The sequence below is a fragment of the Rattus rattus genome, chromosome 2 (genome assembly GCF_011064425.1).
Source record: "Rattus rattus isolate New Zealand chromosome 2, Rrattus_CSIRO_v1, whole genome shotgun sequence".
NCBI lineage: Eukaryota > Metazoa > Chordata > Mammalia > Rodentia > Muridae > Rattus > Rattus rattus.
This window is the reverse complement of record NC_046155.1, coordinates 170669790-170685976: the sequence shown is the minus strand read 5'-3', so window position 1 is coordinate 170685976 and position 16187 is coordinate 170669790. Positions and strand designations below refer to the sequence as shown.

Genomic DNA, 16187 nt, shown 5'->3' with positions numbered 1-16187 from the left:
ACTCCTTCATCACACGTCCTTTCACGTGTCCGCTTTAGCATGTGTGCCCCAGCAAAACATCATTTGAAGTAACTGACTTTCCAGAGAAACCAGAAGTTTCCACTTCAGTCCTTAATGTCTATAAACGCCCAGGAAGGAGCCGCCTCCTGGAGCTGTCCGTTTCAGGAACTTCCTCTGCTCAGCTTACAGAGACCCCTGCAGGCTGGGGAGGGTTCCTACTTCCCTTTGCCCTAAGAATCGTCTTTTCAGGCTCCTTCCACCCCCGCTTCTGTCCCAGGAGCTCAAAATCAACCTGACAGGACTGACACCATGGAGCGGTCACTCAAACACTGACCGACACAACAGTGCTTCTGATAGATATCAAGGGAGGGGTCTCTAGCTGTGAGAGGCTTTTTCTCTCCCTAGGTGACACAGGTATAGGCCAGATTAGATCAAATTAAAAGTAGATAGTCAGGTTTATTAGTCATTGCCCCAGGATGGGTTCATCAGTCCCAAAGAACAGGGCTGAGGAAGTCGTGCACCCTGACTGGGGCGGAGAAATTTTATAGACTGTAGGCAAAGGGTGGAGACACGTCGGCCATAAGCTAGCTTTGTGCCCAAGTATGGTCAAGAGCTGAGCACCTAGGCCCGGATTTGGGTGGCCGGCAGCATCAAGGAAGCAGGTTTTGCGAGCTGCCAAGAATGCAGAACTGGACTGTTGGAGCCATTCCTTTGTTTGGAGTGTTTCAGTGTAGGCGGGGTTTGGGGAAGGAGGGCAGACGAATTCCCAGCTTGTGCAGGGCTGTGCAATGGTTCCAGCCTAACAAGGTAGGTAAAAATAGGAAGTGTAGGCCAAAGAAGGGGTGACCTTGCTGGAATCTCAAAAATTAAAAAAAATTTTTTTGTCAGGGTCCTCTTCCTTTCCCTCCTCCTAAGACTGGATCTCACGTAGCCCAGGCTGGCCTCAAACTGACAGTGCAGCATGTATACTGGTTATGAGTTCGATGCTAGTCTGGGCTACGAAGTGAGACTGTGTCTCAGAAACCCAAACTTGAAGATCCCCACACAAAATGCCATCCACAAGAGCACTGTGGCTTTTGGGGGGCCCGCCATGACCGCCCCTTTTCTAGGCACACCGGCGATCTAGTTTTTTATTTAGAAAGTAAGGAAGAACAAGTTGTACACTCAGAAGAAATATTCTGTGCTCGGTTCAGCTTACAAGGCAAAGCAATACGTCCTCTGCCGCCCCAGGATTTGTGACAGCATTCGGTGTTCCTGTGCCACATCCCAACAGGAAACCAGTGCGTCTGTAACCATTCTGGCTTTTTTATGCCCGCCCCAGCTTCCGGATAGAATAACGACACAGAGACTTGTGTTTAACAGTAAATGCCAGGTCTTATACTAGGCTTGCTCCCCAACTAGCTCCACACTTCGTTTTACCACGCTATGTCTGCCACTTGGCTGGTTATCTCTCCTCAGTTTCTTATGTCCGACTTCTTGAGTCTGGGTGGCAAATCTCTGGCGCTTCTCTCTTCCCCAGAGTTAGTTTCTTTCCTTTCTGCCGGATGTCCCATCTTACTATCCTGCCTTTTGCTACAGGCCATAGGCTTTTTACTTTAACCAATCAGAAGGCGCCTTGGGCAGGCAAAGAAGGACAGAGACACGTCTTCACACAATGTACAAAAACATCACTCCCAACAGATGCTGCATGTCGTAAGTAAGCCCATCAGCTGGCTGAGTTGGTCAACTCCCAGGGACAGAAATTTTGGGATAATGCAAAGAGAGAGGAGAAAAGAGGGAGGGGACCGTGAAGAAGACACAGAGTGTGAATTCCTGGAAAGCAAGTTTGTAATAAGGAGGGAATTGAAAGCAGGAAGAGGCGGAGCCAACTCCTCCACTGGAACTGGGCCGGCCACGTGACTCCCTCCAACCAATGGGGAGACAATGATGGTCTTCTTTCTGAGCCAGAGGCCTTGATCAGTTGAGGTCTGCCTTTCTGAGCTTGAGAGAAGACACCAAGGAGTGCCAGCTGTTCCCACTGATGCTACCCCTCCAGACAGCCACTGGACCACAGATGCTGCAGGAAGCCCCCTCCTGCCGAGCCCTACCTGCAGCCCAAGCCTCAGAATTACAATCTGCACAAATGGCTGTTGTTTCACGCTGCTGAGTTCCAGAGGCAATTTATTACCGTGCGGAGGTCCAGAGGCAATTTATTACCGTGCGGAGGCTGCCAGATACACGCTAGGACTCTGGGAAATCTTCATGACTTCTGTTAAATTCTTCCTCCGTTACCCCACTCCTCCCTTCAGCTAAGCCAGGAAGTTTCTTTTGTTTGGTGAGGCTGAAGAATAGAGACAGTGTTCCAGGAGTAGGTGGGCTGTGAAGATGGGTTGCTGGTGGTGGGCAGGACAGAACATGCTTTGTTTAGCTGGGGACATCATGGGGACAACTGGGAGGGAAGAGGAGCTTGACGAGGGCCATGTCCTTTTCTGAGACTCCTGTCGTGGGATCGGCTTTGGGTAGAGATTTATGCGCTCATGGCTCAGCTGCACATTCCTTATCTCTGTGTGTTTTGCAGTAAAGATTGGAAGGGTGGTGGAGGAGGGAGGGAGGGAGAGAGGGAGGGAGAGAGAATGAACATCACTGTTACGCATATATGGAGGTCCCAACCCATATTTTACACCTTTTTGGTGTGTGTACATGTGTGTACATGCTCTGGCATTGTCTCCTTCAGCCATGTTGGTTTCTGGAGATCAAACTTAGACCCTCAGGCTTGGTAGCAGGTGAATTTGCCAACTGAACCCTCTGTGCTGCCCAAGGCTTTGTTTAGCTGTCTTCTCTCTCTGCAGGGTGGGTCCTCCCTGACTTGGTTCACTGGCACCCTTCCCTGGTGCTCCCCCTCTTTGATGCTCCCCTCCCTGGTGCTCCCCCTCCCCGGTGCTCCCCCTCCCGGTGCTCTCCCTTCCCCTCCCTGGTGCTCCCCATTCTTTTTCCCCGTCTTCCCATCCTTGATTCCCATCTTTGTTGATCACGTTTGCCTCCCTCACAGGACACAAATGGGATGGGATGTGGTACTCACAAAGCCCACCACTGCTTAAACGTGGTTCAGACTCATGTCATTCTTGGGTTGGGTGTGGTTATGACCATCCCCATTTTGCAGACGGACACACAGAGCCCCAAAGGAACTCCACTTCTCCACAGCTCCCCTAAGCAGGTATGTGGGCCACAGCAGCCAAGCAAGCACTCATAGCTTCTCTTGTCACTTTGGGTATTACAGAGTCAGATGGGCACATCTGGGGTCAAAGTTATTCTTTCCCATGGGCCCGTTGGGTCGGTGGTTTTTTTTTGTTTTTATCAGAGTTTGAATTGTTGCTGCTCCCTGACTGTGTGATTTGGAATTAATGTCTTGACGTCTCTGTGCCTCATCCATAAACTGAGACTAGAATTGAGCTTATTCCACTGGTAGAGCGACTCAAATCAAGCTCAAGTGTGCTGGAGTGGATGTCCTCTGGTGGACCAGTGGCGGGGGGCGGGGGCAGAATTACCTTAATTCCCCGGACTAAATAGAAGCAGCTAGCTCCGATCAGTGCTAGGCCTCCCAGTGTGGCTGCTACGATGAGGACGATGGCGGGTCCTCCTGAGAGCGCCATGTAGTCGTTTGACGTCGTGGGATAGGCAATTGTGGGATCCGGAACTGTGGGAGCCACGTTGTCTTCTGGGAACCGAGGGGAGACAAGACTGAAGGAGCCACCCTCACCCCTCCACCCCCATCCCTGTCAACCTATAACTCAGGCTCCTCTCTGCACACAGCGGTCTCCACACGCCCATCTCTCTCCCTCCTGTTTCCAAGTTCATCGATTTCTCTATCCTTCTCTTCCGTCGCACTGTGACACCAGACAGAAAACTTGGTAAGGTCACACAGATTCAGAAACCCGGTAATTCTCATATCTGAGAACAGCGGGCATTTAATCTACTCACAACCAGGTTCCTGTCCTAGAACATGGTGACCACCACACCCCATGGAGGGAACTGTGACGATTAGTCATGTAGGGGCAACACCCGAAGTCCTTCCACATGCAGATGGGGCATCCCTAACATCTCGGACCAAACCCATAGAAAGCATCTGCTTTCAGATCCCAACCCACCCCGACATGTGTAGAACACCCTGTCTACAAGGAATAAAGTTATTTCACAAAAGACTGTCTGGGAGTGTCTGCCTTGTAGAGCTGTAACGCCTTGGGGAAGAGAAATCTCTCCGGAAGCTTTCATCGCAGAAGCTTCTCAAGCCTATTGCACCACTTCCTGCTCAGTGGCCACGCCCTTAGCTCCTAGCCACTCACTGTGCCCCACCTGCCTTTGTACCCCATAGGCTGGCAGCCTGCCTTGCTTCAGCTCCCCCTCCCCACTTGAAGAGCCACAACTCATTGGCTGCTCCAAACGTGCGGATAGCACCCTGGTACTCGGAATGGCACACCCTACCTCTTTCTGTTCCTTTCTTACCCAGAGTCTGCTTAATCTTTATATACGTTAGAACCAGCTCAGATGGCCTCTCCTCCAGGCCGAACCATGCTGCATGGTTCCCTCATTCCAGTTCAGCCTACTCTGGCCTCTGGGGTGGGAGTGGTCTGTGGATAGCCTCCCCCCCCCCCCTTACCCCGTTAGTTCCCCAGATGGAATAGTCCTGGTCATCAGGGTGGCTCCAGCACTGGCCTGGGCACACTATAGCTTCTCGGTAAACATCTCCTGAGGCACTTGCCCGTAACTCCTGTATTGAGGTTGGGGAGGGGCCAGAAACTGACAGACCAATCCTTGAAGCTCATTGGCCAGCTGGTCTAGTTGACTCCATGAACCCAAGACCCTGTCTCCAAAAAGTGAAGTTGGATTTGAGGTGTGTGCTGGTAGGCTGCAGTGTTTCAATGGGTGGCAGAACACGTGTGCACTAATTGAACTGAGTTGGTGACAGAGAGGAGGGGGCGGGGGAGGTGAAAAACTAGGGAAGGAGCTGATAAAAATGCATTGCGTGTAGTAAGGAGCTGTCAAAGGATAAATTAAAAAGTTTGTTTTTTTTTAAATGGAGAATGGCCAAAGATACCCAATGTCAACCTCTGGGTTTATTGTGTTGGAGTTTTCTTAGAGATTATAATAACTTTTCATTTTGGAGGGAAAGTCTTCTATTATTATTGTTGTTGTTATTTACTTTTTTAATATTTTTGGGTTTTTTTGAGACAGTTTCTCTGGGTAGTCTGGAATTTGGTCTGTAGACCAGGCTAGCCTTGACCTCAGAGATCCCCTGCCTCGGCCTCCCACAGAGTGCTGTGATTAAAGGCGTGTGCCGCCTGAGTAAAACCTCTCCAGATACAGGATGTAGAAGCAAAGTGTAACAACAGGACGTTCTGTGGGAGGGCGGTGTGAAATCCTCCATCCTCCAGAGAAAGGTCCTTAAGACAGGAAGCAAGCAATTCAAAACAGCTTCAGGAAGTCTCCGGAACTGGCTGTAGGCTCCTGGTAAGCAAATGTGAGTAGTGGCTGCTGGCAAGCTTCTCCCACAAGCGGGGTGAGAAGATACCCTCAGGCAAACTTGAAGGCCAGCTCCAGCAAGTCTTCCTCGGCTCTGGCGGACCTTGCCCTTCTCCCCAGTTCCCTCTGCCTTGCTAGAAATTGTTACATTGCATTCCTAGAGCTAGCCACCAAAGTCTACTTCCGTAGTTTGCCACTTCCTTCCGCTGAGGTTGACTACCTAGATCCAGCTGTCAAAGTATTGAAGCCCGGCAATCAAAAGCCCCCTTTGGCTCACCCAATTTACCTGTCCAATCAAAATTAAACTCCTCGTCCTAATGCGAGGCTTTCCCCTTGGACCTTTATAAACTGCCGTTTTCCCATGGCCCCCTCTGTTTCCTCTATGCAGAGGCAGTCCTTCGCTCCTCTGGGACCCACACCATGAAGGACCCTAGTCCTTACTGAAGCATGAGAGCTTGGCCCGGTAGAAAGTAGGTAGGTTATGAGGACCCTAAGGGCTTTCGCCAGCTTTACATCCACTGCCTCAGGTCAAGATTATGCCAAGTACCAGCTTCCTGCCTCGGGTCAAAGCTAGGCCAAGTTCCATTCTCTACCCACAGTTCTCTTGAGGAGCAGGGACATTCTTAAAAATCCGCAGGATGTACTGACTGACAGTCGCCTGACCCTCTGGTCCCAGATGGAGTTCAAAGGCATATCATGTAAGTGTAAACTGTAAATTTGCTGATGTTACCTGTACCTCTAAAAATATAAAAACTGTTACAGCCATTCGGGGTCGCCTTCTAGTCATTCGCCACGAGGGGCTGATTGAAGGTCGACCCCGACGCGACAGAAATTAAATCTCTTGCGTTTGCATAGAACTCCGTTCTCGTGCCTCACTTGGGGGGCCTCCCGGTAGTTAAGACTCACTTCGAGCCTTACAACCCCTTTCCCCTCTGCCTTGCTCCCCTCCCCTTCTCGGGCTGAGAACTTGGTCTTGGGGTGCCCTGTGCGGAAGCCGAGGCACCAGACAGGATACCCCTGACCTTGTTGAGCTGCCTCCATGCTGTCTCCAGGTTCCCAGCTTTGTGAGCAGTCACTCATGCTGGGGTGGGCTTCGGTGACGAAGCCGTCTTTGAGTCCTATGCTCCTGTAAGTCACCCCTCACCCACATGTATGTAAGTAACCCTAATGAAACTCATCGCTTCACCAAGTTGGACTTTGGTGTTGTAAGGGGAGGGTATCTGCTAAGGACCCCCAAGACCAAGCCTGTCATATATAAAATGGGTTAACGCGGGGCTGGGAGGTGGCCCAGTGGATAAAGTAGTCTGTGCAATGCGAGGACCAGCGTTGGGACCTTCAGGACTCACAGTAAATGTCAGGCAGATGGCCTGCTTCTAATTCCAGCGCCTGGGAGGTGATGAGGAGTGAGGGACGAGATCCTAGAGGATGCTGGCCAGCTAGACGAGTATCAGTGGGCTTTGGGTTCAGCTGAAAAACCCTGCCTCTGAACCAGGTAAGAAGCAACTAAGGAAGACCTATATCCGTCTCTGGCCTTCGTATGCACAGAGATACACACGCAGATATTCACGCAGATGAAAGAAAATTAAAAATTTTTAAAAAGGCTAAGAAGCCACAGCCTACCAGGTAGAAGAAAACATGGAGCGACATTTTGGCTATAAAAGACTTGACTGGGGTGGCTACGGGGAAGCCAGCTGCAGACCCGTGTAGGTACAGAGATCCCAGAGACACTTACGGCTCAAGGAGACGGTCACCGGCTCAGATACCCGCTCTTCGTTTGTATTCTTGGCTATACACAGATACGTGCCCAGCTGATTTGGGGACAGTCGCCGGATAAATAGCTTGTCCCCAGTTCCGCATGGCTTCCCATTGAAGGTCCACCTCAGCATGGGCTCTGGGTCCATGGTCACCCTCCACTGCAGGATCACAGAGTAGTTAAGGTCACTGTAGACTGTGCCCTTCAAAGCCTCTGGGAAGGTCACCAGTGGGACCAGGCTGGCCCTGTCTGTGGGAACAGAGAGCAAGACATCCAGGTGACTGACCTTCCAGAGACATTGGCATCTCTTCTGCCCCACATAGTTATATGCATACATTCACTCACACACACACACATTCATTTACTGTCATTCATTCATTCACTCGTTCACACATCCATTCATTCACTTATTCACAAGTCATTCACTCACAATCATTCATTCACTCACATTTGTACACATACATTCATTCATTCATTCATGCACACATTCATTCATTCACACATTCATTCATTCGTTCATACATTCATTAGTACAGCCCTACTGGAGCTCACAAGCTCCTGTGTTCCATGGCATGTGGCCATTACAGTGTCAGTAGTCACAGAATTAATTATACTGGTAATAGTAATGATACCCGGTTATTAAGTATCCAGTAAAGCTAGGCACAATTAAACTATTTCTTTTATAACTGAGACATTGTTTTTTTGTTTTGTTTTGTTTTTAATACTGAGTCTTTTTTTTTTTTTTTTTTTTTTTTTTTTTTGGTGCTGGGGCCCGACCCCATGGCCTTGTTGGGAAAGCGCCCTCCCCCTGGGCTAAATCCCCACCCCCAAACCTAAACTTAATAACCGGGAATTTCAATTTAAAAAATGTCTCTATAAAACTGGCCCATAGGCAAGTCTGTAGGGTCATTTTTTTCTTTTTTTCTTTTCTTTTTCCTGAGCTAGGGTTTCTTGGTATCGCCCTGGCTGTCCTGGAACTCTCTCCGTAGACCAGGCTGGCCTTGAACTCAGATCTACCTGCTTCTGCCTCCTGAGTGCTGGGAGTAAAGGCATAGCCTCCATTACCCAGCATCCTTTTCCTGATTAATGGTTGAACTGGGAGGGCCCAGCTTACTAGGAGCAGTGATACCTCTGAGAGGGTGGTCCTGAGGTACCCAGAAGAAAGCAGGTGATCATGGAGAACAAACCAGTACACATTGTCCCTCCATGGTCTCTGCCTCAGGTTCCTGCCCCGACTTCCGTTTGTCGTCAACTGTTACCTGGAAGCGTGGATACAATAAACCCTCTCTCTTCCCTAGGCTGCCTCTGGTGATTGGGTTTCATCACAGGAATAGAAACCCTAACTACAAGACCTGACTTCAAACCCCCATTCTTTATAAATTAACCAGTCTCAGCCACTCTATGATAGCAAGAGAAAAAAACGATCTAACACAGGGGTGATGAACACCACCTGAGAGAGGCCCTGTTGGCCCCCAGGGGTGTGGCGAATCTGATTTCTGAGAACTGGGTCCCTCCCCACAGGCCCCACTCACTCTTGACTTCAGTCCTATGGGACCTGACGGCGTCCAGAACCTCGGCGTGGCTCTCTGAGTTTTGAGCTGATACATCCCTGATGACCGAGCTGTCTTCAGTGTGTAGCACCTCTTGGCTAGTGTGAGGAAGTCCCCGGAGGCCCTTGAGAGGGGACGCGGCTGGCGGCTGGGCTTCAAACTCTCGGAACCAAGAAGTGCTGAGAACTCCTTCAGGGGCTCTGGGGTCAAGCAGGTGGGGGCCAGCTCCTTCCATGTGGGGTGGCTTGGAGGTGGCAGAGCAGGTGCAGGAGACAAGCAGGGCACCTAGGAGGCGGCAGGAAAGAGGAGGGGACATCGAGGGACAAGTGAGACCACAGGTGATATACTGCCTGTAAGTGGCCTGTCCACAAGTGAACATTACAGATGCTGGGGAAAGTGTTGGTGTGAAGGAGCTGTTTGAAGACCCGGTCCCCGAGAGGAGGCGCTGTTTGGGAGAGGGTACAGAACTTCTAGGAGGATGGTTCTCAACCTGTGGGTCGTGACCCCTCTGGGTTGAACGGCCCTTTCACAGGGATTACCGATATCCCGCATATCAGATATTTACGCTATGATTTGTAACCATAGCAAAATCACAGTTGTGGAGTAGCACGAGGGTCACAGTTTCAGAAAGGTTGAGAAACATTGATCTATGTATGATATAGAGTCTTGCAGGAAGAAGTGCATCACTGGGGGCGGGCCTTGAGTGTCCTTACTTCCTCTACTCCTCTCCTTCTTGTGTGTGATAGGAAATGTGACCAACCAGCTTCCTGGTTTCCCTGACAGGTTGCCGGAGTGGATTGTATCCCTCATAAACCGTGTTTTGTGCTAACTTGCTTGTTGGGATATTTTACTACAGAAAAGTATTAATGCAAGTCGTAGAGAGGCTGCCTGTGGTGGTTAGAGCTGGGGTCCCATCCATCATTTGGTGGGTAGAGACAGTAGGATCAGGAGTTCAAAGGCAACTACATATCAGACTGAGGGCAAGCCTGGGCTACAGGAGGCCCTGTCTCAAGCAAACGTGCACTGATTCTTTTTGTCCCTATTGATCTTTTATAGATAGGGCCTCACTGTGTAGTCCAGGCTAACCAGGCTGACCTGGAACTCACTTGTGGCAATCCTCCTGACAGACGTGTGTGTGCTTTTGTGCGTGCGCGCGCGCGCGCGCGTGTGTGTGTGTGTGTGTGTGTGTGTGTGTGTGTTGCTGCTCATCAAAGCCAGAAGTAGTTATCAGATACCCAAGGTCTGGATTTACAGGTGTTAGGTCTCAGGCAGTTCAATCTCCAGAAATGATCTCAACACAGACTGCAGGAAGATTTAGATGAAAGCTGGCATTGCTCAGGAACTTGTCAAACCGGTTTCCACCTGCCTTGGGTCATTTCTTTTACATCCAGAAGGAAAGTATGGCACCCAGGGCAGCTATCAGCATATCAAAGTGCACATTGGCCTCCAGGCCCTCTCAGAACCAGTATCTAGTTACACATTTCAAAGCCACTGCAGTCTCTGAAGCTCCACTTCCCTCGTTAGGGGCTCACCTGCCTTCTCAGCCCTATTTCCCACTACTCCTCACTTCCTTCCCCTCTGCTTCTACTCTTGCCTTCGCTCACTCTTTGAGTCTCTCTCTGCTGTACTCTGTCATTGGCTAGCTTATGTCTCCACTGCTCTCTCCCGCTCTCTCCGTGTCCCTGATGTGTTCAGTCCACTACTTCCACCATATCATGGAGCCGTTTTGTTGTCGGTCTCTTTACTGTGCCCGTCTTAGTCAGGGTTTGTTGCTGTTCATCACCAAAGGAAGTCAGGCCTGGAACTCAAGCAGGGCAGGAAGCAGGAGCTGATGCAGAGGCCTTGGGGGATGCTACTTACTGGCTCGCTCCCCCTGGCTTGCTCAGCTTGCTTTCTGCTTTCTTTTCTTTCTCTTTTTTCCGGAGCTGGGGACCGAACCCAGGGCCTTGCGCTTGCTAGGCAAGCGCTCTACCACTGAGCTAAATCCCCAACCCCCTCGGCTTGCTTTCTTATACAACCCAAGACTACAGCCCAGGGATGGCATCACCCACAATGGGCTGGGTCCTCCCTGCTTGACCAATAATTGAGAAAAGACCTTACAGCTGGGTCTCATGGAGTCATTTCCTCAACCAAGGCTCCTTTCTCTGTGGTATCTCCAGCTTGTGTCAAATTGACACACAAAACCAGCCAGTACATCCCCGCACACAGCAGGCAGTTCTGGGTCGCAGTGGTTGAAACTTGCCTGCCTTTCAGAGACTCAGGGCAGCAGCTTATGTCGTCACTCGCTGCAGCTGCTGTGAGTTGAGTAGAGACACACACCTTTTAAAAGGCTCTGGCCGCCTCAGATCGTTCTGTCTGTCTTGTTCATTCTCTCTGTCTTGTGGTCTCTCTCTCTCTCTCTGTCTCATGGTCTCTCTCTCTGTCTCTCTGTCTCTGTCTCATGGTCTCTCTCTGTCTCGTGGTCTCTCTCTCTTGCTCTGTCTCTGTGTCTCTGTCTCTCTCTGTCTCATGGTCTCTCTGTCTCTCTCTCTGTGTCTCTGTCTCTCTCTGTCTCGTGGTCTCTCTCTCTGTCTCTGTCTCTGTTTCTCTCTGTCTCATGGTCTCTGTCTCTCTCTCTGTCTCTGTCTCTCTGTCTCATGGTCTCTCTCTCTCTCTGTCTCTCTCTGTTTCATGGTCTGTCTGTCTGTCTGTCTCTCTTTCATGTCTCTGAAATGTCTTTTCAGTGCATTCCCCTTCCCCCAATAAAACTACTGCGTTATATCTGTTGCGTGGCGTAGTCTCTTAGCTGCACACCTTGTCCAGGACCCGCTAAGGTACCACTTGTGATGGTCTGTATGTGCTCGGCCCAGGGAGTGGACTATTAAGTGTGGCCCTATTGGAGTAGGTGTGTCACTGTGGGTGTGGGCTTTAAGACCCTCCTCCTAGCTGCCTGGAAGTCAGTCTTCTGCCAGCAGCCTTTAGATGAAGGGTCCTCAGCTGCTCCTGCACCGTGCCTGCCTGGACGCTGCCATGGTCCTGACTTGATGATAATCAACCTCAGAAGCCAGCCCCAATTAAATGTGGTCCCTAGAAGAGTTGCCTTGGTCATGGTGTCTGTTCGCAGCAGTGAAACCCTAAGACACAATGCTGCTTTATCCTCCTAGTCACACGGAGAACTGAACTCAGGTCCTCAGGAAGAGCAGCCATGCTGTTGACCATCAGGAAACCTGGAGCCCACAGATAAGTGGAAGAAGAGGACTCGGTTCGCATGGCTGTTCTACCGACCTCTGCATGCACAACACAGCACACTACTCATGCGCACGCTAATAATAAAGGTTGTGAGCCTCCGTGTGGGTGCTGGGAACTGAGCTTACGTCCTTTGCAAGGGCAGCTACTGGTCTGAACTTCTGAGCCATCTCTTCAGGCCTAACCCCTGACCTCTTTAAAGGCCAGGAACAAAATGGATGTGAAGAAACCATAGTCCCTACCAAGACCCAATACAAAAGAGATGCTCCCTCATCCCCACCCCACTGATTCCTCCAGCCCCTTGGGGCTCAGAGTGTTAGCATTTTGTAGAGGCTCCGCCCCACAGTTACCTAGCAATGGAGGGGTTGTGTGCCCTCTCTGCTCTCTCTTGTTCTTCCCTTCTTGCTCCTGCTCTGTCTTCTTTCCCCTTCTCCTCCCCCCCCACCTCTCCAATTGTACATGGCCATCCTCTCTCTCTCTCTCTCTCTCTCTCTCTCTCTCTCTCTCTCTCTCTCTCTCAGCTCCCCTCCCCATGCCGTGAATAAACTCTATCCTATCCTATACCGTCCTGTGGCTGGTCCCTCAGGGGGAAGGGTTGCCTCAGCAGTGTGGGCCCGCTGAGGCCTCCCCTTCCCCCACTCCTTACCACACACCCACCAAACATATTCCTTCTCTTAATAAAACTCATCCAGGAGTCCTAGGGCTGTCGGGAGGAGACTGAGGTAGCGCTATCTGAGGCTTCTTTGGTCAGGACTTGAAATGGGGCTGGGGAAGACGTTTGGAAGTGTCTTCCAGAGTTGGGGACATAAGGGGTCTTAGACTTGTATGGGGGCCATCGGATCGCAGCGGTGGGGAACCAGTATGCCTCCCCAGGAGGGGCCTTGGGAAATGACCCACACTGCCAGCATTCGGAAGGAGGTGAACAGCCAAGGACTGTGAAGGGAGGCGGGAGCTCTCTTGGGTCAGGCCCAGGGGAAGGAAGGACTCTTGGCGGAGAGACTGAGAGGTGGTGGAGATAGTTCTGAACATCCTACAAGGTTCTAAGTAGGCCCCAGCCAGAAAGATCCACGAGCACATGCGCCCTCCCCATAACTACAGCAACCAGATGCAAGGACTCAGCCTGAGCCTGTCTCCTCTCCTTGCCTGTCTCTGTTCATGCCCAGAGGCGCTCAGAGAGCAGCTCTGAAGGGGACGAAGCACACACAGAGAGAAGAGGAGAGATGTCAGGGGCTCTCCATCTCCCCTGCAGTGCAAGCGCTAACCCGGGGACCAGGAAAGCTTTGAGCTGGATGGAGTTTGGGGCTTTATTTATGTTTTGCTGGTTTTGGGGACAGAGTCCTACTATGTAGTCCTGGCTGGCCTAGAACTCGCCAGCTAGACCAGGTTGGCCTCCAGATTTCCGTGGGCCCCCTCCCTTTGCCTGCTGCATGCTGGGATGCACCACCATGCCCACTTCAGGTGGCTTTAGAATGGACAGAGCCGGATCTTTTTGTTTTTTTTTTTCTTTTTGAGATCGGGTCTCCTTATGGAAGCCCAGACTGGATCCAAACTCATCGTCCTCCTGCCTCAACCACCACGGGCCGTGTCATAACCCCTGGCTCAGAACTTTGGACCAGGAGGGGCAGTTCGTTATGAAAGGCCCTCTCTGTGGTCTCTGACATGCAAACTACTGCCCTTCAAAGCTTCATTCTCTTCCTTAAGCTGTGTGACCCGGGGAAGCGATATAACCTCCCTGAGCTGCGTTCCCCCTCTCCCCACAAAGAAATGAGGACCAGCGGGTGTGGAAGGTAAATGTCACTGTCTGAAAGCAGGTAGGTCTGACTGGCAGGTAGATATGTTTAGTCCCAGGGACTGTGCACTGTGATGGCAGAAATTCTCCTAGTGTGATTTTTTTTTTTATTAGTATGTGTGTGCTGTGGGAGACACACATACATGTCAGAAAACAATTGTGTGAATCTGTTGTCTCCTCCATCTTTACATGGGTTTGGGGGATCAAACTCAGGTGTCAGGCTTCCATTGCCATTCAGCTATCTCGCTGCCTCCCCACAAACCCTCATTTTTTCTTTTTGAGACACGTTCTCATGTAGCCCAGGCTAGCCTCTGTTGGCATTCTGTCTAAGCTCCACCCCCACAGCTACCAGGCAGTAGTCAGGCATGCTCCGCCCCCACAGTTGCCTGGCAACAGCTTGCCTCCTCCTCCTCTTTCTCTTACCCATCTTGCTCTTTGTTCTTTGCTGTTCTTGCCCACTTCCCCATCCCCTCCCCTCCACATGTCCATGGCCGGCCGCCTTTCCTCTCTTCTACTCTTCTCTCATTAAAACCCCTCCACATGGAACCATGGTATTTGGATCTTCTGTGGGCACAGGCCGTGATTCGAAACCCTAACAGCCTTGAACTCACAATGTAACCGGGGATGACTTGAGCTCCTGATCCTCCTGCCTCCGCCCTAATTCTGGAATTACTGTGTACACCACCACACCCAGTTTATCTGTTGTAGATCCCAGGGTCTCCTAAGCTAGGTGAGCACTGGACCAGCTGAGACCGGTCCACAGGACCCGATGTATGAATGTTCGTATTGTTGGTTTGTTTGAGTCCAGATCTTGCTACGGAGTCCTGACTAGTGTGGTCTTTACTGAGCAGCATAGGATGGCCTCGAATTCACAGCAATCCTCCTGTCTCATTTTCCAGGTTCTGAGATGATGTTGGGCTGATAGTTTTATTAGGGTCTGGAGAGCCAAAGCGCAGTGCTACTCTGGCAAAAAGGGACAGGAGTCTGGATTCTCATTTTGATCTTCCCCAGCCCTGAGTGACTAGCAGGGGACAGTCCCTTTCTGATCTTCTCATTCTTTGTAAGAAGAGCAGGAAGGACTCTCAGGACCACAGGTAAAGAGCCAGGCTGTTAGGCACACGCCCTTGTCCCCAGCAGTGGGAGGCGGGGAGGAGCTGGAGCAGGAGGATCCTGATTCTGAGTTATGCAGCTGAGTGTGTCTACCTAGCAAGATGACTTTAAAAAGATCCCGCTCCACAACGAAAAGATTGCTGGCGAATTGGGGGAGCCCCAGAATCCTAACCAGGAGTTCTGTGATGAGCTATGTGGGCTCTCTGAGGGTGTCCCTCCTTTGTCCCCAGCCAGAGGTGAAGCCACGTTCTCTCATGTACCTGTTAGTAGAAGCGTCTTCCAGGCAGGAATGAGGCCACGGCCTGAGTCCGGAAGACAGTCCATGTTGTCCTCTGTCCTTGGACCTCTTAGGGAGTTCTGGGTAGAAGAACCTCAAGGACACGCAGGTCTTTATGGGGCCCCAGCCACACTCTTCCTCCACAGGCTGGGTCTCTGCCCTTGCCCTTGCACAAGTCCCCCCTCAGCCTCTTCCTCCAGCACCTCTATGTGGGAGAGATAGGGCTAACCTACGTCTTCAGCATAGAGAATTCTAGGGTCCCCGCCCTCCATAACCAGAGCAGACTGAATGCTGAGGAAGAAGGATGTGGCATTATGTATAGCCCCACCCATCACCCTCGTCAGAGGGTACTGAGGCCAAAGGTCAACATGATAGGAGGCAGCTGGGACCCACCTCTTGGCTTCACTGCCAGGTTCTCATCTGTCAGCTCCGAGCCCAGCTCTTCTCTGGAAGATGACGTGTATGACAGTGAGTGAGTCACAGTCAGAGACATGGCCTGAGGAACTTGGTTAGGTGATTGGTAGATGGCGGTGGCTACTAGAATTGAGCTATTTTGTTTGGGATTGTCTTTAGTGGGGTGTGTGTGGTGTGTGTGTGGTGTGTGTATGTGTGCATGTGTGTGTATGTTATGTGTGTACAGGTGTGTTTGTGTGTATGTGCAGGTATGTGTGTGGTGTGTGTGTGTGCGTGCATGTGTGTGTATATGTGTGTGTGCATGTATGTATGTGTGTGCATGCATGTATATATGTGTGTATGCATTTGTGTGTAGGCGTGTGTGTGTGTGTGTGTGTGTGTGTGTGTGTGTGTACAGGTGCATGTGTGCAGATGTGTGTGTTTGTGTGTGTGCAGGTGTGTGTGCATGTGTGTGTATGTGTGTGTATGTGTGTGTGCATGTGAGTATGTGTGTGTGCAAGTGTGTGTGTACAGATATGTGTGTGTGCAGGTGTGTGTATGTGTGCATGTGTGTGTATGTTATGTGTGTACAGG

General features: G+C 50.9%; 1 protein-coding gene across 1 annotated transcript; it reads right to left on the bottom strand.

Annotated features, from left to right (window-relative positions):
* Positions 1–2173: 2173 nt before the first annotated feature.
* Positions 2174–15595, bottom strand: Igsf23 (immunoglobulin superfamily member 23). Its single transcript, XM_032894278.1, has 5 exons — positions 15184–15595; positions 8782–9084; positions 7229–7498; positions 3525–3694; positions 2174–2551 (listed from the first exon to the last, which is right to left on the bottom strand). Exons 1-5 carry the CDS (start codon positions 15245–15247, stop codon positions 2537–2539), a joined length of 822 nt encoding a protein of 273 aa, XP_032750169.1. The 5' UTR covers positions 15248–15595; the 3' UTR covers positions 2174–2536.
* Positions 15596–16187: the final 592 nt, after the last annotated feature.